The 21,836-nt window shown below is 39.1% G+C and overlaps 1 protein-coding gene across 2 annotated transcripts in view; it reads right to left on the bottom strand.

Moving 5' to 3' along the window:
* LPGAT1 (lysophosphatidylglycerol acyltransferase 1) overlaps window positions 1-21,836 on the bottom strand; it is a 64,775-nt gene that overhangs the window by 28,498 nt on the left and 14,441 nt on the right. For both annotated transcript variants that reach the window (XM_069852834.1, XM_069852835.1), the window contains 2 exons: window positions 8,859-8,977; window positions 2,695-2,790 (listed from right to left, as the gene is read on the bottom strand). In XM_069852834.1, coding sequence (XP_069708935.1) covers window positions 2,695-2,790; window positions 8,859-8,977 — 215 coding nt within the window. The remainder of the gene's footprint in view (window positions 1-2,694; window positions 2,791-8,858; window positions 8,978-21,836) is intronic.

Here is a 21,836-nt window from a genome sequence, read left to right as displayed (position 1 = left end):
CTCCCAACTCGATGAGTTCTCTGTAAGAGTGACGGCCAGACTACGAGTGGGAACTTCATATAACAGTAGGATGCATTTACAGAATTCCCTAGTTGTTACTTGGTCCCAAGTTGAATTTGCCAGACTGAATTCTGCAGACACAGCCAAGGGGTCAGCTATGATTTTGAGGTCTGTGTTTCCTCAGTAATTTCTGTAAGTCAAATAGTACCTTTGCTTACATTGCCTTCTATGCACCTCTCCTCTGACGCCCATCCCATATTAGAACTGCAGAGGGACCACTGGTGGACCTTGAGACTAGGACGGTGCTGGGTTACCACAGCAGAACCACAGACTTCACCCAGATCTGTGCCGCTTCAATGACTCATTAATTTCTCCTCTACGATGCATAAACACAACTTCTGCACTTAAGACAGTAAGATATGTCCTTAATTGCTGCAGAAATATCTTCGATATCTTCAACAATAATCTTTCATCTTCCCATCTCTGCATATGGCAAGAGCAAGCTACCCAAATTTTCATAGGAGTGAATTTACATCTATTAGCATTTTTAAGTGCTCCCAAGTGACTTTGCTGAATTGCTCAAAAGACACAGAAGTCCGAAATTTAAGCTCTCTTCGGCAGAGGTGACTTTAATTCTCTGAAACAAAATTGCCACAAACCTCCCACTGTTTGGTGGTTGGTTGGGTGTTGCAGCAGAAGGAAGGAAGGAAAGAGTGGGAAGGCAACAATATTTTATTGAAAGTGCTATTCCTAGATTTTGAAGTCTCATGTTGATTGCAACTACCTCCACCTTACCTCATTAAAGGGAAGGAAAAGGTTCTGATTGCTCTTAATAATGCAATTAAAGAGCAATCTAAAAATTCCTCAGTTAAACCAGTCCTTTCTCAACAGACCACAGAATTCCAGGATAGCACAGTAGTTAAGAAAAGAGCAGTGAACAATAAACTTCTCACATGTTAGATATTAGAACTCACCAAAACCTAAGAAAACCTAACAAATACAACTGATGGATACATTGCAGCTGAGCAAATACAACAAGGTATTTCAGTACCGCTGTTGCAATACTGAAAAAATAACTGGACTACCAGGAAAGAGAGGAGTGTTTAAAAGTGATGGTGTCCAATGGAATACTGAAGAGACCCAGAAGATAAAACACAGTTAACACACTGTCCAGAAAGAAGAGAAAGTAAGTTATACAGAAGCAGGAGCTTCTGTACAAACATTTATTGAAGACCATGTCTATATGACCAGTATCATAGGGAACGGGCTTAGCCTTCTCTTCTTCAGAAGAAAGAAAACAGGTAGCAGTAGACAGATGACAAATTCTTTAGGATGCCAGACACTTTGCATCACTGAGATGGCAAATTACTGACAGTCTCTGTTTCCAGTGAACTTTTCAACTGAAGAAAACACTAGTCAACTGCCAGTAGACCTCAGAAGCATTTGTGAAACTGCCATTGGTGCTGCTCATGAAAATGAGGCTAATGTACATTTTTAACAAATAAGATGTATTGTACCATGATCAAACTACATTATCTCGCAGGGGAAAAAAAATTAAGTATTTGCTCATCCAAATTCTACTAGGGCTTTGCTATAGTTAGCCATAGGATCATCACTCACTCACCTCAAATGTTTTTGCTACAGCCAAAGGCTGACTAACAGCCAACAGACATTTTATTTTCAACTGGTTTATATTTAGACTCATGACGACATCACTGCATTTGTGATATTGCACCTCACAAAAATGAGGACAAGTCTCAAGTTTTGCAGCTGTTTTTCGTAACTAGAATCGCAACACCACATTCAGAAGTTGCAGTTAACCAGCTGACAGCCACATTTACCTTAAAATGTGTATCCTGTGAATTTTAATTACCGAAATGAATTTATAATTTATGAAGTGTCAAACCCTGTACTTTTCCACGCTCTCACAGTACACAGTTGTATAGATCTAGAGACCTTTATTTTACTATCTAGTTTTGTCTGAGATTTTCTAACTATGCCAAATCCCACTTCAGCTATGTATAGCTGTGAAATGTATTCGCTGGACATCACAGTTCACGTAACTGGCAGCAGGTTCATGCTTATTGTACTTTGAAGTTTCTACTTCTAGAGTGAAATTTGATCAACAGCTACCAAACAAGAGAAAAACTCACAAATTTTACGAAATAATCTGAGGGCTTCATTCCTTAACATATGAGGTGCTGAGCTCAACACACATTCTTTTCCTGATGCTCAAATAATAACTAACTTTCAAGAATCAAGTAAATACTATTTATGCAGGTCCATCACTACTTCAAACTAGTCTAGTACCCTATTGTCACCAAAAGGGATGGTCCTTGACAGTCAAAAGGGTGACTTAACTAGACTCACTGCACAGCTTCAAGGTCACTAAAGTAAGAAAAGAGGAGCCAACAATGGGCAGTCAGAAGTGAAGAGACAAAAAGGGCTGCCCACGTACCAGAGCTCTCACAAAAGGCTCCCATCAAAACTGGGTTCTGCAAACATTCATGTCTAGGCAAATAATAAAATGAGCTTGAAAAAAAAAGTAGTTTCAGAACAAAGCTCTACCTAAATACACATATTATAGCAGAGTTAATTCATCCTGCAAACCATCCAGGATGTAATAAGTCCCATAACGCCCCAATGTTACAAATACAAGGATAAATCAAAGTACTATTATGTGTTTTCATTTACCTGTCTTATGAAGAAGTCTCCATGGATTAGAGACACAATACCAAAGTTAGTATACTTAAAAATATGATCCATCAGCCACATCATCTGACGGACAACCTGAAAAGTCAAAAAGAAAAAGTTTAGTAAATATCAAGTGCAAAGAACTATCTATATACTGGTCACATTCTTGTTATCCTCTCAACAGCAATAAAACTGGCAAATATATGAATAAAGCCCTTTATGTGCTGAAGTATAAAGCAGGATAGGTGTTACACTCTCAAGAGTAGGATTAGACAGACTGCCTTTTTGTAATACAATATACAGTTCTACGCTATTAGCCATATGATAGAGTAATTTTTACTCCATCTTTTCACACAGGTAATGTAATGCTTCTTATTGAACACCCCAATTTCCAGCCAGTTGCAAACTAAAACCATTTTCAGTGCCTGTTAAAGTGTACACAACAATACAGATCTGTATTTGAAACTCCAACTGTTTTACATCTACCAAAAAAACCTGTTTCCTTCTTTGTTTTGTACTTGGGGATTTTGGTCATGAGATCATGTTGTCTTTGTGCTTTTGATGTGCATATGCTCCATACATCTTTGAGAATTTGCTTGAGTCATGCTCATTGTCCCAGCCAAGAAGCATGGTGAAAACGGAAAAACAAGTGGTTAAGCCATTAGATTCACTTTGACCAGTACTTCTTACAGGACAGTGAGGGCAGATACCATACCTGTTCAGTCCTTTGAGATTTAAAATAGGAGAATTACTCCAGGAAAGGTAAATAACAGAAGGCTTCTTCTCTTACAAGGTCTTTCCCCTCTACATCTACTACGCGTAGATTTTGAGTGGTCAACATTTTTCCAAAACTGGAAAATCCAATGTTCTTAGTCAGACACAAAGCTAGCTGCCTTTACTCTTCTCCGTGTTATAAGGCCACATCAAAACTGATTCTTAAAGTCATACAACATAGCAATCTTCCATTTACCACTATCAAAAAAGCATATGGAGAACCGGGATATTTCTCTGCTAGTCAGAGTCAGGCACCTTCTGCTTGGCATCTTTCAGCTGTTCAAGATACATCATTTGAGGCGAAGGCAGAAATAGAGCAGTCTAACACATAAAGATTTCCTCTAGAAAATAAAATGTATTGTTTATGTATTAGTTTATTACATCTACTGCTAAAGTATACTCTACGCCTCTCTCCAAACACAAGAGGCTTGCACAGAAACTGAAATATTCAGAATCCACATCGATGCCTTTAGCAATACTTCTAAGGAGAGAGTTCAATACTGTGGAGGATGGTGGCTTTTACCTGCTTTCACATCTTCACATCTAAGTAGAAATTGTAGAAAGCAGCAGATCATATTTCACACAGGAATTCTGTTTTGTAAAAGCAGCTTGGTAATCTGTAATTTGTATCTAGAATACCATGTAGCAGTAAGCCTTTCTTCCAAAGAAAACTATTTGTCTCTTGGAGTACTCTGGTTACCTATTCTCCCTTTTGACCACAGAAGCTATAAATGAATTCTGGGTTACATATTTGGAAAAAGATAAGGAAAATAAACAGAGTATGTGACAGTTATCTGTAAACAATTGTGGTGGGATGCTCAGCAAAGTGAAGTCTTTACAGGCTTGCAAGAGCATTCCACTAAATAGCATTTAAGATACTTCCTTGCCTTAGACACACAGCTGATCTCCCAGTCAAATCTAAATGCCACATTTAAAGGGTTAGCTACCCTTGACTAAGAATGCATTAAGGCCACCTTAACTCTCGTGGGTTTTTTAATAGCAGCAAACTTGCTATTTTAAGATCTTATCTAATGCAAGAGCACCAGTTTCTGGACCCTCCAGCATCACTGGAAGTAGAAAAAGATACTGTGTCTGAGAGAAAAGGACAGCTCTCAAAGACATGAAACCTTTTGCTTTGGAAGCAAGTATCTACTACTTCTTTGTGACATACCAGTATGCCAGTGGCTATTTCTTACTAGATGCTACACATCCAAGGGAACAAAAGACACACTTCATCTTTGTGAGTGATAAAACAAAAATTAGTTCCTAGATATAGTTCCTCCCTTGAGAGTAATACTGGTGAAACAGTTTCTCATACATTCCCAGGCCTGTGTTAAATAAGAGAGAGGATCTTAAAGCAAAACTTCTCTGTAGAGATTCATGTTCTTTCCATTTCAGTAAACTAGAAAGCCTTAGGGAGGGAAAAAAAAAACCCGAAAACAAAATAAAAAGAAAGAAAAGGTGTGCCCTAAGGATAAGAGTTTAAAAAAACATCATGAGAGTTGTTACTGCTCTTCAAGGCACTACAAGACCATAAATTCACGCCCCCACGTCAGCCCGAAGATGACAGGCTGCTGTAGGGAACTATGTCCTTTGGCAAAAATACCAACAAAATTCCACTAATGACAATTTAGCCTGCAGCAGTACCCACAACTGTCAGCGTTCATCTACCACTTCGGTATTTTGACAAAAATCAAGTAGAAGATACATAATCTGTTTTACAGGAGGAAATAAGCAAACTTAATCTGCTTCCCTTAAAAGGTTTGTGTCTTTTGAGAAGCAGTATTGGTCTCTATATGTCCTATGGCAATCCTGGAGGAGGAAGTCTAAGTTATAACTAAGACAAAACATACAGGCATCTTGCTGCAAGTGGGCTACAAAGAGGCAAACTCCATAACTCACTGATTACAACTCTGCCTATAAACCTGGGCAATGATAGAAAGAGGAAATACAAATATTTCCATGTATATTAATTCACAAATATATACACACACTCTAGCACATAAAATGAAAAAAGGTGAGTTTAAAGACCAGCACACAACTATCTTGCTTGCAATCAAAAGGCAAACTTGATTAATGGATATTCACTCTGCTACCAAGGGTAAAACAGAGGACACTGCAAGATACTGGTTGTGGCTCTTCCACTTAATATCCTCGGGAATGAAACAACACTTATCAGTTGAGTCTTCTATCACATGCATTTAAGAAGGTTTAAGCCATTACATTCAGAAGTGTTCTGAGCATAGATTCATAGCTGTTAATGGAGTGAAAGAATTTCTGGATGCTGTTCAAGTTTCTTTTTGCTTCATCCGCCCTGCTCAGATAAGTTAAAAATGTAGAAAAAGATTTTACCAATTTTGTAAAAAAAATCTAGGTGCCTCCTACTCAACAGGTCAACTTTCATTTCACTCTATAGAGATTCCATAACAAAGCAACCTGAACAGACTGACTTTTATCATTCAAGCACCTCTACACTTTAACAATGAGACCTGGAAACACGTCTTGAAACTTGCACTCAAAACAGCTGCAAGCTCTACACTTTTCTCTCCACTGCACCCTTCCTGGCACTGCTTTCTGCTCTAAATCAGGAAAAAATAGCCAGTCAGAAAGCAGTAATAGCAGCATTTTAAACCTACTTCTCTTTGTTAAATACATAACCTTTAATGTTTATGAGACCTCAACTAACTTACTAAGTTTGTTTTAACACCTACTTTCACAAACAAATTGGAACAGTTTCTTGAACTACATAAAAAGTATAACTAGGTCACTTATGATTCAGCTGAAACCTTGCTCTATGTGGCTTGTCTTATGGTAACATGCATTAGTCAAACAATATCAGTCCAGTCCTTCCATTAAAATTATAACTTCTAGCTAAGTTCACTTGATAATAAGAGATCAACTTTTCCTTATGCACATAAGTGAATCTGAAAGACAAGAAATATCTTAACACAAGTATTTTTGTTCACTGATTAGGGAGATTAAATTTGCTTAAAACAGATTAGGCTGCACTACCATTTCTATATAAGAATTTATGAAATACCAGAAAAAAATGCCATCACCTGGCCCTTAGGAACCACTGTCAAGTTACAAGTACATTTCAGTACTCCACTATGCAGAAAAATATAGAACTTGAAATTGAACATGTCTTAAAGGAATGTGTTTTAAAAAGCAGCATTAAACTGTAAATGTTTGCAGGTCATGTCTGGTGTCAGTCTGTATTGGCTGGGAAAAGCAAGCAAAAGACATTTTGGCCTGCCACAGGTCTTCCTAGTTCAGCCAGTGCACTATCACTGCCGACAGGCCACCTTTGGTAGCTGTTCTAATTCTTTGTAGGCCCTTCTGTATGAAATGGAAGTGAATCTTTCACCTTGGCAAAATACTTAGAGAGCTAAAAAGTGTTATCCGAGTGGTCAAACATATAGGAATTAGTGCGGCTTAACTGCCTTATAGAAAACAAAAACAATTCTTGCAAATTAGCATCTTGTTACTAATGAATGAATACCAAGGTTGTCAGGGACTCCATGGCAAATTTAAATGGCATTTGAAGAAAATTGCCTGATTTATACAATAGGCAACTGTTTCATGATTTCTTTTGGACAGTGGGATTTGTTGTTTGTTTTCTTCTTCCAGTGGTTTTACAGTCACACAAAGTAAAACCGATTCTCTCTGCTTAGAAATATGAAGCATGTCGTTTAAAAATAGCTGATTCAGCAAGCTCTATCAAGGATAAACCATCATGACCTTTCTCATTACTTTTAACCACTGGTAGCACTCATGGTACACTTGAAATATATGTCGAAGCTTGTACTTTGTTTATTTTTATTAGCTAAAAACATTAAAGCCATATGAGGCTCTGGACATGCACCTTCCAAGAGCAATGACTACAACTATTTAAGGGAAAAAATACATATTTTAAGGATGTTTTCCTCTTCTGAAAACCCACAAACCTAACAGTTTCCACAGTGAAAGTGATTTACCATCTTAATGCCTCCTTCCATTTTTAACATCTTGCTACATTCACTGAAACTTACTCTGTCTGGACTGAAACTTTTTAGCTGTGGAGTCAAACAGGAAAAATATGGCTTAGATCTATATAAACACTAGTTTCCATACATGAGTCAATGAAGCTTTATGACATTTTAAACACCTGAGACATCAAAAGTCAAGATTATATGCAATACATATCCACAGGAATATACTCTGTCATATCTATATTACAGGATTGTTCTATGCATAATCTTGTTTAAGGGAAGAGTGTTTATTCTGTCATTCTGCTTATTGGGGTACTATAGTACAGAATACCATATGTACCTAACTTACTCAGAAGAATTTACAGCAATTAAAAGTACTTTTAAAACAGTCGCCCCTAAGCTACAGCAGAAAGACAGAAATTAAGCCTCTACTCAATCCTGAGTGGTATTTTCCTGTTTTCTTTTTTGAGTTTGGTTTGTTTGAAGGGTGTTGTTATTTTTTTATTTTGAGGGGGTTATTGTTTGGGGTTTTTTTGTTGTTTTTTATCAGCTCTGCTGTCATATGTAAGATCCGGGAAAATGTGCAGTGTATGTACAATCCATATTAACACACACAAGAAGAACAGTGCCAGTTACAAGTAGTACAGATGCAACACTGGACTGCGTGGTCATGAGAAACAATGACGGACACAGCTGGTGCATGTTTTGAGCTTGCCAGGTATGTCTCCCACCCTTTGTAGCCTCATGATACATACATACTTCCTCTTGATTTGCACATAAATTCAACTTCCCGTTTAGATCCCATATTCTGGTTTCCAGCACTACAGTCTCTAGATAGGAATTTTCTGAACAGAAATGTGTGAAACAACTGACATTAGTGGCACTTCTCACCAAGAAACGCTTAAGAGTGTGTGAAATAAAAGCTCAAGCAATTTTGACCTTAGCTAGCCAGCTTAGCTTGGACATGACCTCACAGGGAAGTAAATTCCAGTTTCTGAACTCCTACCAAAATCCCATAGAGAACTAACTTCTAACTTTGAGAAAATTTCCATGCTGGAATAAAGTCATAACCAAGAAGCCAGACCTGCACAGGTTTGAGCAAAGCTAACATGAGCAGCACAAGCACATAAGGTGAGGAGGAGATCTGTTTCCCTCTATGCTAACCTAGACAGGATGCACACTGACTCAGCTTGCATATGACCTTCTTCAAAGGCAACCTTTGTGGCTTAAAACCTGCTCCAAGCTACTGGCTGTCACATTAAACGAAATCTAATCAAAAAGCTTTCTATTCAGGGCCTTGGGATTATTTGGTGGGTTAACACACAAAAGTCAGTCATGAGTACTGCACACAGATGCAAGCATGCCCAAGGTAACACATCACACACACAGAAGCTTTCCCACTCCCCGGCTGTAGCCTACCGTGCCTTTATCCTGAAGGCACATCATCAGAGTGCAGACATCACCCGTTGCTTGATGGTTCACCAGCACCATGGCTTCATCTTCTGATACTGCTTTAACATCATCACCCCATTCCACTACTATTAAAAAAAAATAATAAAAAAGGTAAACTTTACAACGAACACATGGAAATTTTACTATCAACAAAACAAAAAAAAAAAAACAAAGATCCCACACCCAATTATAATAAAGAAACCTACATTCTACTTAGCAATTTAAATTTGCACATAGCATAAGACAGGCCTATTAGCAAGACCATTTTTCCAAGCAGAGGGTATCCAGCTTAGTTTTAAATTGCATGCACAGAATAAGAACAAAACAAAAATACTCTACCAGAACATATGCATAGAGATTGATCATTTCATGTCATTACACCATTCTATATTTAGGGTCTAAAAATTACATAAGCTTTTGACCCAGCTTTCAAATTCAACTGTCTCACTTCATTAGATTTTTTTTTTTAAATCATGTTGTCAAAATGTTTTTTGTTGGTTGTTTGTTTTTTTTTTAAACTCAGCAAGTTTGTTTCATTTTTATACTTACTATTATTAAACTACTCTGGTAAAAACAAAACAAACCCCAAAATCCGTAGTTGGATCATTATATTTAAAACACTACGTTAAACTCAGTAATGCAAATCTAAACAAGTTAGCTATAGGCAAGAAAGTGGGTTCAGAAAATGCTGCTCAGATGACAGAAACTATTAGTCATTATTTTGCAGACCAGTGACCAGATACTCCAGTAGCAAGAATGATGTTAGGAGGAAGCTACAGCTGCTGATCATTTAACATCTATACCGACTAGCAAAAGTATGCTGAGGTAAGGAAAAGGAGTTAAAATTGCCAGCTCCATCATCACAAAGTAACTAAATACAGAAAGAGAAGACTGCCTCCCAAAGAAGAACATAGGATAGAAAACTAGAAAAAGCCTGCCATAAATTAAAAGACCAGAATACGTCCCATGCTGTTATTGGGGCAAAGCAACAAGTGAATAGAGTCTGGCTCTCTTAAATAACAGGGATGGTTACTGCAATGCAGGGTAAAGGGAAAGGAAAGGCAGACTAAGTAGCTCTACCAAGTTCAAAAGGAAGAGACACATTGCCCACGTACGATATGATTTCTTTTCTGTGTTAGTTCAGGATCTTAAGAGGTTCTTACTGGCTATTATTTTAATTTCTGACATCAAAGGAAATACTTCATGTCCACTACTGAATTTTTAGTACTGTTATTAATGGGTCTCCAGACAGAGATCAACTCTCATCACAGGACAATTACATACTTCACTACTATCTGTCTTTTAAGCAGTGGCTTAACTGATGCAAAAGCAACAGGCAACATACTGAAAACAAGAAGGAATCATCCAGGCATAGTTTGCCTGCCCTTGCAGAAATCCAATTAGCATCACCCCTTGACAATTGCCACTTCTATTGCTTTCTAATGGCTCCCAAATTACTACTGAATTGGGATTTGAACACAAAGTAAAAAAAATAAAATGCTCTATTTGGTCACAAGTAAATAGAATCAGACTAGACAAAGGAAAGTAGGGAGGACTACTCATTCCAAAATCATATCATAGAATAATCAGGATGGAAGAGACCCACCGGATCATCGAGTCCAACCATTCCTAACAAACACTAAACCATGCCCCTTAGCACCTCCTCCACGTGTGCCTTAAACACCTCCAGGGAAGGTGAATCAACCACCTCCCTGGGCAGCCTGTGCCAGTGCCCAATGACCCTCTCTGTGAAAAATTTTTTCCTAATGTTCAGCCTAAACCTCCCCTGGCGGAGCTTGAGGCCATTCCCTCTTGTCCTGTCCCCTGTCACTTGGGAGAAGAGGCCAGGTCCCTCCTCTCTACAACCTCCTTTCAGGTAGTTGTAGAGAGAGCAATGACGTCTCCCCTCAGCCTCCTCCAGGCTAAACAACCCCAGCTCTCTCAGCCACTCCTTGTAAGACCTGCTTTCCAGCCCCCTCACCAGCTTTGTTGCTCTTCTCTGGACTCGTTCCAGAGCCTCAACATCCTTCTTGTGTTCAATCTCCTTCCCTTTTCCTGAGGAAGTTATTCACAGATCCCTCTTTATTTTTCTCAATGTGACCTTGGAAGATCCCCTTTATCCCTCTTCTTTGATTACATGTGAATTCTCTCCGACAGCCTCTTAACTCCATCGAAGTTGGAAAATGCCTGGACATGGCACCTGTAGTTAACCATGCACCTTCCTTATCAAGTATTTCACGTATCTACTTAATGGCAGCACCCCACAAGGCAAGAAACTAAATGAAATGAGATTTTTTTTTAAAGAGAAGTTACTCACACATTGATTTTGAAATTATTACTTCAGTATCTTTATTATACAGTCAATATACAATAGTCTTACTGAACCATGGCTTTCCAAAAGTACTAAAAACTAAGTACTGAAGAGATTAAGCATCTGTAGGAGTTCTCATAAGAAGCTAATTATTTCCAAATAAAATTATTTTATTTCTAGATCACTCAAAATAAAATTGATTACTATGGATGCTTCTTTGGCACATATCAATTTACACTTCTAATAATTTCTACCATAAAGCAGTTTAAAAAGAAACTATTTTTAATCTTCAAAAATCCTCCACAGACCTAATGTTCTGAAGGATTAAAAAGAAGTTCACGACTAAAAAATCGTAAGCCATGAAAAGTAGCACACAATTGAAAACAACTAAAGGGGAGAACTTAGGGAGCTTAATTTGATAGAAAAAAGTACATTTTAACCTACTAAGTGAAGACCGATGTCTGACTTTAAAACTTTCAGATATGCCCCAGTCAAAGCAAAACAGGGGAAAACGCTTCTGCTGTTACCTACGGTACTTTACCTACTCTTGATAAACACAAGTGACAGTTAAAACACACAACCAGCTTACAATGCACTAACAAGTTTCAGCTGAGAAGCAGTAAAAAGGAGAGCTCCAGTATCCCACTCTAAATTGAAGGTAAAAAGAAAAAGTTTCACTTAATTCTTTAATTGCTTTACTCAATTCATTTTATCCATCAACTGGCCAGGCTAACAGCTCAACTTCTACATCTCAGCTGACAGGTAAGAAGTTATTAAATCACAGCGATTCGGCTGGACGTCCTCTAGTTTCTGTTCCCTCTATCATTTCTCCTGAGGCAATCAGGCTGTCTCTTCTGCTTAATAACACTTTATGGTCAATTGATTGACCTGTATTATCAAGGAGAAAAGAATGAGTTTGTGCAAGTCCTTCACAGAGCAATTCTGGATCAGAAACAGAACAGCAAACCACAAAAGTGTGTAGAAAAAACACTGCCGTTACCACCATTTTTGGAAGAAAATCTCTCAAATAACTAGCATTTTAAGTTCACCATGTCCCTTTAAACACAGTGAGGGGAATAACTGCTTGTCTTCAGTTTTCTCACAGCACTGAAATTTTCAAGAGGGGCAGCTTTTGCTTTAAGAAAAGCTTATGCCATTGCATTCCTCCATTGCAGCTGGAAACATTCAAACCAAAATCTCAGCTGCCAGCAGCAGAACCAGCAACACTCTTTGCTCCACTGCAACAAGACAAAAAACAGTTCCAAGACAAGTATTTGTCACTCAGGCGCCTGAAACCCAGCAAAGATTACTCCACGGCTTCCTTCTATTGCCAGGGTACACTGGATTACCAGGGTTCTGTGTCTACAGCCTCGCGACAGTTAAATTTCTGCAAATACAGTTCAACACAGTAAAATAGCATAAGGGAAGGAAGGAAGGAAGCAGGAAATCAGTTTAACATGGTAATTTGAAATCACAGTAAACTCAGTACCAAAAAATCTGAGAATCCTGACTAGTAATGTCATCTTTTACCCACAAGACTGAGACAGAAGTGGCTTAGCTGGAAGAGATACTTCATTTGTGATCTAGTGTTGGAAGCTTCTCCAGGAAACAATGAAGACAAAATTAATTGCAATTGCACGTGCTGCAAGAAAGATTTATCCCTCTCCATGATGTACATAATTCCCTAAAACATCAAGAAAGTATTTCATGTAATGAGCTGCAATACAAGCTTTTTAATGAGCTAATTGTTGCATAGCTTAAAGAAGAAAATAAGAGCAAGAGCTCTTCCCACATTTTTACTGAACTATCACACATCTAAATGTAGCTATTAAGAGTTCTCAGAACACTTGAGTGCTTTGTAACCACGTCCTTAACATAACTGTGTGCACGCAAGCGATGTGATGAGCAAGCATTCAAACACTTCAATTGCAGCATGTCATTAGGCTGGGCAATCGACTATTCAGCTAAGTAACAATTCAGTAGATTTATGTTATGCTTTTGAATACACCTGGCAAGAATGGCAATCCAGTGTTCTGCACAATTGCCTAGCAATTTATATGAACTACTTCATTTTGCATACCACATTTCTGAAATGTTTGACTGTCTCCTCTTGTGTCTCTCTTGTCTCTGGGCAACCTGTTCCAGTGCCTCATCAACCTTGCAGTAAAAAAATTTCTTCCTAAAACCTAATCTTAATCTCCCCTCCTTCAGCACAAACCCACTAACCCTCATACTATCTCTGCACTCCCTGATCAAGAGCCCCATCCCAGCCTTCATGTAGATCCCCTTTAAGTACTGGAAGGCTGCTCTATAAGGTCTCCCCAGAGATTTTTCTTCTCCAGGCCAAACAACCCCAACTCATATGGGAGATGCTCCAAGTCCAGGTGCTCTGATCATCTTTGTGGTCCTCTTCCGGACTCACTCTGACAGACCCATGTCCTTCCTGTGCTGAGGGCTCCAGAACTGAACACAGTACTCCAAGTCGGGTCTCTCTCGAGAGCAGGGTAGAGGGGGAGAATCACCTCCCTGGACCTGCTGGTCACACTTCTTTTGACACACCCTGGGATATCACAGGCCTTCTGAGCTGCAAGCACATATTGCTAGCTCATGTTGAGCTTCTCACCCTCTAGCATCCCAAGTCCTTCTCTTGTACCATACTAATCCATATTAATTCCACAAATAAAAACCATGAAAAGACTGATGCTTAAAGGCAAGGTCACAGAACCTCTTTTAAGTACTCTCATCACAATTATTAAAAACCTCAAAACCATAAAACAGCTAGATGAATCACCTGAAAGTTATGATACACGTAAAATGCATAATTCATGTGGATATCTACTTTGCCATTTAGATGAGTCTACATACAACAGTCACAATTTCCTCTAGAAACGAATAGTTAAGAACTTCCAGTCCAGAACTTCCCACCCCTTAGTTTATATTTCTTCTAATCACTTGTAATCACTTGCATCCATGAGGCAAGACTTCACGAAAACCTGTTCCAAGGAATCACCAGTTTGTAACCATTAGAAATGAACAGTACCAGTTAATCGCTTGGAAACCTTCAGTAACAAAAACAGAGCATTAACCAGCCTCCTCTGCTTCCTCAAAAGCCATCCTGCTCTCTAATAGACAGAACGGTATTCAATAGTGACTGTAACTCATGGCAGCCAGGTTTCCATGTTTTGAATGTTCTTCCTCATACTCAAGCATTTGTGTCTGGCAAGTTACAACCCTGCTTTACTCCTATATTCACAAATGGCTCATTAAGGCATGTTTCGGCTAGAATAGCTATGTGCAGTTGTTAAACTCATTTGTCTCGCCTCTATAGATGGGATTCTTTGATAGCTGGTATTAAGAAATCCCAGATGTGATGGCAGAGATTAAATATTACTTAGCATGCCTAGACTGCATTAAATAAAAAAGAATAAAGACATGCTAAAGGTGTTCTTTTCCCCTTAACAAAAAGGTTAAAGGCATTTGTCTCTGCGAACTGGTTGCCTACAGTGAGGAGAGGAAACAAATAATGGACTGAGCGAATCAGCATAGTTAGTGTTTTAGATTTATTAAGTGTGTATTTTGAGGTTAGAAGTTATTTAAATAACACCTATATAAAATAAGACACACACTCCTGGGAAGAGGAAAAATAGCTCTTCCTATCCCACCCATTCCTTCCAAAATTTGTACTGTCAAGGAAACCTTCATATATTGTCTCTAAGTACACACAAGGGATGCACATGATCGATTAAAGTACAATCCAGAAAAGGAGGGAAAGAGCATGCATTAGCATCACACTGCATCAAACAAAGCTTCACTTAACATGTTGTGTTTCTTTTCCTATGTACCCTTACTAACAAAAGTCAACTTCCATGTTATAACAATATATACATCTTAGGATTAGAAAAACAGAGTTTCAAACAAGATTTTGGTATCTAAAATCCTATCTTTAACAGCTACCTTGATTCAGACTTTTATGATAAACTGACCTGCACTGACAAACTTTTCCTTTTATTTCCATTAAGAAAAATGCTTATTATAGAGAATCATAGAATCATAGAATAACCAGTCGAAGAAGAAACAGCAGCTGAGAAAGAGAAGCCTGCATCTAAAGAGAGATTTTTTCTACAGTACACGTTAATAAACCAAAGCTGAGATTAAGATGTCTCAGTCAACATTTTCATTTTTTTGCAACAAACCATTCTGCACACCTCTGCACTTCACCGTAGGAAATAATGCACGTTGCCTTTCAGCTCCATTCTTCTCAGCTTCCACACTCTCCTTTCGCAGTTTACGGATATATCTCCTTTGTGGAGAAGAGGACTTTTAGCAGTCACAATATTTATGCACTAAGTCAACTCACACTCTTACTTAAATTAACTGACAGTAAGAGGTGTTAAAAACAGGAGACAATTACAGCAGAGGTGTCCTGGCTCTTTCATCTTTTAACCAACCCAAGAACCACGCTTTTCCTAAAGCACAGCAGTTCCTTTTGGAAAGAAGCCCTAGTGATGACTGCTTCTGAAGATCAACTATATTTTCCTGGAGTGCATGTTCAAGACCTCATGGGTACAGTTTTCTTCAGTTCTATAATTCATTGGCACAAGAGATGATGCTTGTGGCTGAAGAGAGGGCTCCTTTTACCCATATGTGACTGAGAATCAATAAAAGTGAAACCTTAGCTCATCTTCTGTGAAGTAAACTTCCACTGACTTCAGTACAGACAATATTTCAAGAGCTTCTCTTCACAATTACGCTAGGCAAGCAGTTTACACAATAAGAAAACTTTTTAAAAGTTAATAAATTCTGTCAGGATACACAAGCTATGTTCGCTATAGATATTTAAGGAACAGTTCCAATATATCTTAAGTCTTACAAGAACACATCTTTTACTGGACATACCCTCCATGTTTTGCTGGAGGCCTCCAATAGCCTCCCACAACACAGCTACTCCCACAACACAGCTTTAATTGTGGAGGCACCAAAGTCCAATAGGTCATAGTTCTGATCATCCAAACTGTAACATCAATTGTATATGGTGGCTACTACTTCCAAGGAGCAGCACAAGAGATGCAGTGTGCATAACTACACCGGCGAACATCGACTGCGAAGTGTGAAGACTGCGATTGATGTCACCTTTCATGACTATACTGGTAATAGAATTTAGCAGCCAAGAAGCAACTGTGCTGTCTGTTCTGCTGCTTCTATTATTAGAAAAGCAACTGCAACATTGAAGAATGGGATGGAGTGTTGAAATCCTTTGAAGTACCTTGAGCTCATGAGTCAGACCACTCACAGAAGGAGCAAGATGTACAGCACATTCCTCCCTGGTGACAGATAAAATACATTAACTACCCAGAGGAACATCAATGCATTCATAAACTACTATCCTAAAGGTCTACTACCTTACATACTGCAGATGTTATAATGGCCAGAAAGAAAAAAAAGAAAAAAACAAAACAAAAAAACCCAGTTTGAAGCCTAGAAGAAGGAGAAGTAAAACAACAGGGCAGTCTCGCAATTTTTTTCTTACCATGAAAGAATATTTTTTCCATTTTTAACACAGTTAGGAAACGAAACATCAGAACAAGAAGTAAAGGTTATTAAGGGATAGTGAAAATCAAATAGGCTTGTAAGTGAAAAAAATCCTAAACATTTTTTAAGTATGCACAAAAAATTACTTAGTTGGAAGCACATAATCACCAAGGTCCTAAATTGACAGAGGAATCTGAACCGACAGTAAATGTACTTCAGATCAACTGCTATTACTTCAGTTCATATTGATTAACATTTTGGTCACTCCTAGTTACATTGTGGAAACATGCACTGAGAACCTATGCTAAAAACCAGGTATTTTCTATATTGTCAAATAAAGGCAATGTTTACAGGACTGTCTTTAAGACAACCATAAACCAAAAAGAGGTATATATGCTAAAGATGAACTTTTGCTTCTGCTGGTTAAAAGCTTCTACACACTTTGGGGATGACAAAAAACCCACAACATCATAAGTAACAGGAGCAAAAAACCATATTTCCGCAAAACAAGCATCAAAGAGACTCTGAATAGAGGTATCTCAAGCTAAGCTGTTATACAGAGCAAAGACAAGATTTGCAGCTTATTAAGACTGCACAGTTATACCTGGCAAGAAACCTGCTTTGACAATCATAGGATCACAATTTCACTTGTATGAAAAAATGTGCTGGGAATTTTCTGTCCACACGTGTTTTATTGCTTGCTAGACAGATTTGAAATTTTTAAGGGGAAGAATGAAAACAAAAGTTTTTCTACCAGTTTGCACTTTCTGTCATTCAATCTCAGGTCAGTGACAATGGAAACACCATGGTTGGTGCAAAAAGGTCCAGTACTTGCATAAACAGACTTGTTTTGTCAGACAAGGCTGTGGTCCTACATTCCATTTTCGTTTTCTACAAGGTTGATTATTACAAGGGAGAAAAGATTCTCAGCACTCAAGCACATCACTATGTACAAAATCCACAGAACACTTTTCAGTTTCTTTAAAATCTAAGAGTCAAACTTGGAATTTTACTCTTAACACTCATGTTTAGTCTTAATGAGAGGATAGTCCAAAATAAAATTTGTATATTTTGATACCACAGTCATATTCAGTGTACTTCATATTGAAACTGCAGTATTTTAAGTATTACTACAATGCAAAATATATCTCAAGTTCAAAGAAATTTATATCTGTAAGACAGTTTTATTAAAAACTGATTGGCTTATCTAGAATTAAAGTTACAGAATACAACACCGTTACAACAACTCAAGCACATTTATCTTTGTAAAAGGTTGAGTAACATAGAAGAGCAGTAAGAATAGGAAAGTGTGTTTCTTTTCCCTGATAAAAAAACATACCAGTGCAGCTGGGTAACTAAAAAAATGCTACACGGAGCTCACTATTATTGTTACTCTTATCACCCTTTAGAGCAAGGAACTGTTGGCTGCAGCTCTGTCTTTTAAATAACTTGCACTCAGCAGGCTACTACAGTACTTTACCCATACCCATTCGCCTTGTCACTGCTTCTGAGCAACAAACCAAGCTGGAACAGAGCTGACAAACACCATTTGACACATCCAACACTGACCAACAAGAGCAACTCAGTAAGTCCCATGACTTCCCCCAGTCCCTCCCTCTAAAAATTACAGGTATGTTCACAAAAGCTCTCATCTGGAGCTGGAAAAATTGTTTCTTCCTGGGTTTAACTCAAAAGGAGCTAGAGGCAGGCCTCCCTCTGTATATAGCTCAAAAGAATGAGAAACAAAATGCGAGGAAAGTGGAAAAGCCATTTAGAGCACAAAAAAACAGGGAGTCTAAAATTCAGAATGTTAACACTGGGACTTGAGCTTTAAGAAGGAAAGTTCTAGGAGAAAAAAATCATTACCTCCAGCAGCACTAAGTCCAGCTGGAGGTCAGTTACTAGGGCTGTACGCCAGGGTCAATACAGGGACAAGCACTGTTTAACATCCTCATTAGTGTCTGAACGAGCGTGCATGCTCCTCAAGTTTGCAGTTAGTCTGCAGACAACACAGAACTTGAAGAAGTATTTGATAATGCCAGATAGCTGTGCTGCCATTCAGAGGGATGCAACACAGGTGGGAGAAATGAGACAATGGGAAAGCCAGGGACACAATCACTTCCCTACTCCTGCTTGCCACACTCTTTCTGATAACAAGCCAGGATGCTGTTGGCCTTCTTGGCCACAATGGCACACTGCTGGCTCATATTCAGCTGGCTGTCAACCAACTCCCCCAGGTCCTTTTCCGCTGGGCAGCCTTCCCACCACTCTTCCCCAAGCCTGTAGCGCTGCATGGGGTTGTTGTGACCCAAGTGCAGGACCCAACACTTAGCCTTGCTGAACCTCACACAACTGGCCTCAGCCCATCAATCCAGCGTGCTCAAATCCCTCTGTAGAGCCTTCCTTCCCTCAAGCAGATCAACATTCCCACACAACTTGCATTGCCTGCAAACTCAGCAATCCCCTCATCCCAATCATTGATAAAAGATATTAAACAGAACTGGCCCCAATACTGAGCCCTGGGGAACAGCACTTGTGACCGGCTGCCAGCTGGATTTAACTCCGTTCAACACAACTCTCTGTGCCCAGCCATCCAGACAGGTTTTTACTTGAAGAGTACACCCATCCAAGCCATGAGTAGCCAGTTTCTCCAGAACACCGTCTTCTAGATAGGCAACATCTACAGCCTTTCATAGAATCATTAAGGTGGGAAAAGACCTCCAAGTCCAAGCATCAGCCCAACACCACCATACCTACTAAACCACTTCCTGAAGTGCCAAATATACACGTTCCAGTCAACGCCTCCAGGGATGGTGACTCCAACCTCTTCCCCGGGCAATCTGTTCCAATGCTTCACCACTCTTCCAGTAAAGAATTTTTTCCTAATATCCAATCTAAATCTCCTAGATCAGGTTAATCAAGCAGGGCTACCTTTCCTAAACCCATGCTGACCAGGCTTGATCATCTGGTTATCCTGTACTTGCCACATGACGGCACACAAGATGATCTACTCCATAACCTTCCTTGGCACAGAGGTCAGGCTGACAGGCCTGCAGTTCTGTGGATCCTCCTTCTGGCCCTTCTTGTGGACTGGTGTCACATTATCTGATCTCAAGTCAACTAGGACCTCCCCAGTTCACCAGGAATGCTGGTAAGTGATGGAAAGTGGCTTGGTGAGGACATCCACCAGCCCTCTCACAACCTTTGGGCAGATCCCATGTAGCCCCATAGACTTGTGCATGTTCAACTGGTGTAGCAGGGCGCTAACCATTTCCTCTTGGATTATGGAGGCTCCATTCTGCTCCCTGTCTTCCAGCTCAGGGGGTTGGGTACCCAGCGAACAAGTGGTCTTACTGTTGAGGCAAAGACATTCAGTACCTCAGCCTTTTCCTCATCTATGGCTCCCCCTGCATCTGAAAAAGGCTGGAGATTCTCCTTTTGCTGCTAATACATTTACAGAAACATACTTTTATTGTCCTTTACCACAAGAGCCTGATTAAGTTCTGATTAGGCTTTGGCCTTCCTAATTTTCTCCTTGCAACACTTTGATGCTTTCCTGAGGTATCCAATGACAGGTTGAGAGACAAATTGAAATATGGGAAATCCCACTTCAAGACAAGGAGAAAAAGAGAAACACCCCCCCCCCTTTTTTTTTTTTTTTGCTATAAGAGTGGTCAAACACTGGCACAGGTTGCACAACGAGGTTGATGATTGTTCATCCTTGGAGACATTCAAAACCCAGGCAACCTGCTCTAGTTGTTCCTCCTTAGAGCAAGGGGTTTGGCTAGATAATTCTCAGAGGTCCCTTCCAACTTAAACATTTTTATGATTCTGTGATCTACAGCCTGATGTTGGGAGGAAAAACCCAGCATTAACAAAATTCTTTCTTAGTGGATACCTTCAACTACAACAACCTACATTTCATATGGTGGCATGAATAGGAACAGCCTTTACAGTTCCAATGCACATGTTACAAATATAAAATTGCAAAGTTTTCACATCTTACTGCTGCAGAACTACAGCAAAGAAATAAATTTGATGCATAGTTCAAACTTGAACCACAGAAGAATCAGAATATGATTCATCTGGCATCATGAGACCCAGGTAAAAACATGGGGCCTGTAACCAACACCACAAACTTGAGACAAAGATGTATTTTAGCCAGATTAAGAGATAGTGCTCACTGTTATAAAGTCCTGAGATCATCACCCAAAGACAGAGATCTTCCACTGTAACATCTTGTAAGCATCTGTGCTGGTGAAAAAAAAAAGAAAAAAAAAAAAAAAAGAAACAAAGAAGAAGGGGCAAGACAGCACCATCGGAGCAATAAGAAGATGGGATGAACGAACCTTTACGGAACCGTGCTCTGCTATCTCACAGACCTGCCAGGCAAGTCACCATTGGCCCAACGTGCAGTGCATAACCAGCACAAGTTACTTAAGTCACCTTCTGAACTGCTAGGAATTTCTTTGTAAAACAAACTTGTTAGACATGCTGTGGTCTTCAAACACATAGAGTTTTGTTCTTTTAAAGAACATTAGAACATGTTAAAAACATGCAACCTCCCACTCTTCTCCTTTTCCCTGTAAGCTTATGTCCAAGAAAGATAAACATCCTTATTATAAAAAGTCTGTAGCTATGTGCCACAGATGCAACAGAACTGCTATTTCTGCAGGGACACAATGACAGCTGTTTGATTTTTAGTGTTTTTATCTGATTTGTTTGAAAAAAGCAAATTAAATAAAATATTTTCTCCCTAAAAAAACGCACACTGAAAGCACATGCTCAGTCACAGTTAAATTACTGCATCCTAACAATAACATGAGCTGTCTTTGCAGAGTCAACTGTCTAGCAGCAGAATCTACCCAGGGGCAGTATCGCAAACTACAATACTATTACTACAGTTTCCTTTTGAGTCACTGGCGATGGTATGCATTACTAACTTAATCCCGCTGCTTGTCTTTCCAGATGTGAAATTCCCTGTGATGCCAAAGAGTCATTTATAAGATACTTCACCTCCCTCAACTGTTAAGGTGGCTCCAGAAGTGCAGCTACCATTACAGAGCCTTAAAAAGCTAACAGATAGCAGACAAAATCTGATCTTC

The sequence above is a fragment of the Phaenicophaeus curvirostris genome, chromosome 2, assembly GCF_032191515.1.
Source record: "Phaenicophaeus curvirostris isolate KB17595 chromosome 2, BPBGC_Pcur_1.0, whole genome shotgun sequence".
NCBI lineage: Eukaryota > Metazoa > Chordata > Aves > Cuculiformes > Cuculidae > Phaenicophaeus > Phaenicophaeus curvirostris.
The sequence above is the reverse complement of the archived record's forward strand: the minus strand, read 5'-3'. Positions and strand labels throughout refer to the sequence as shown.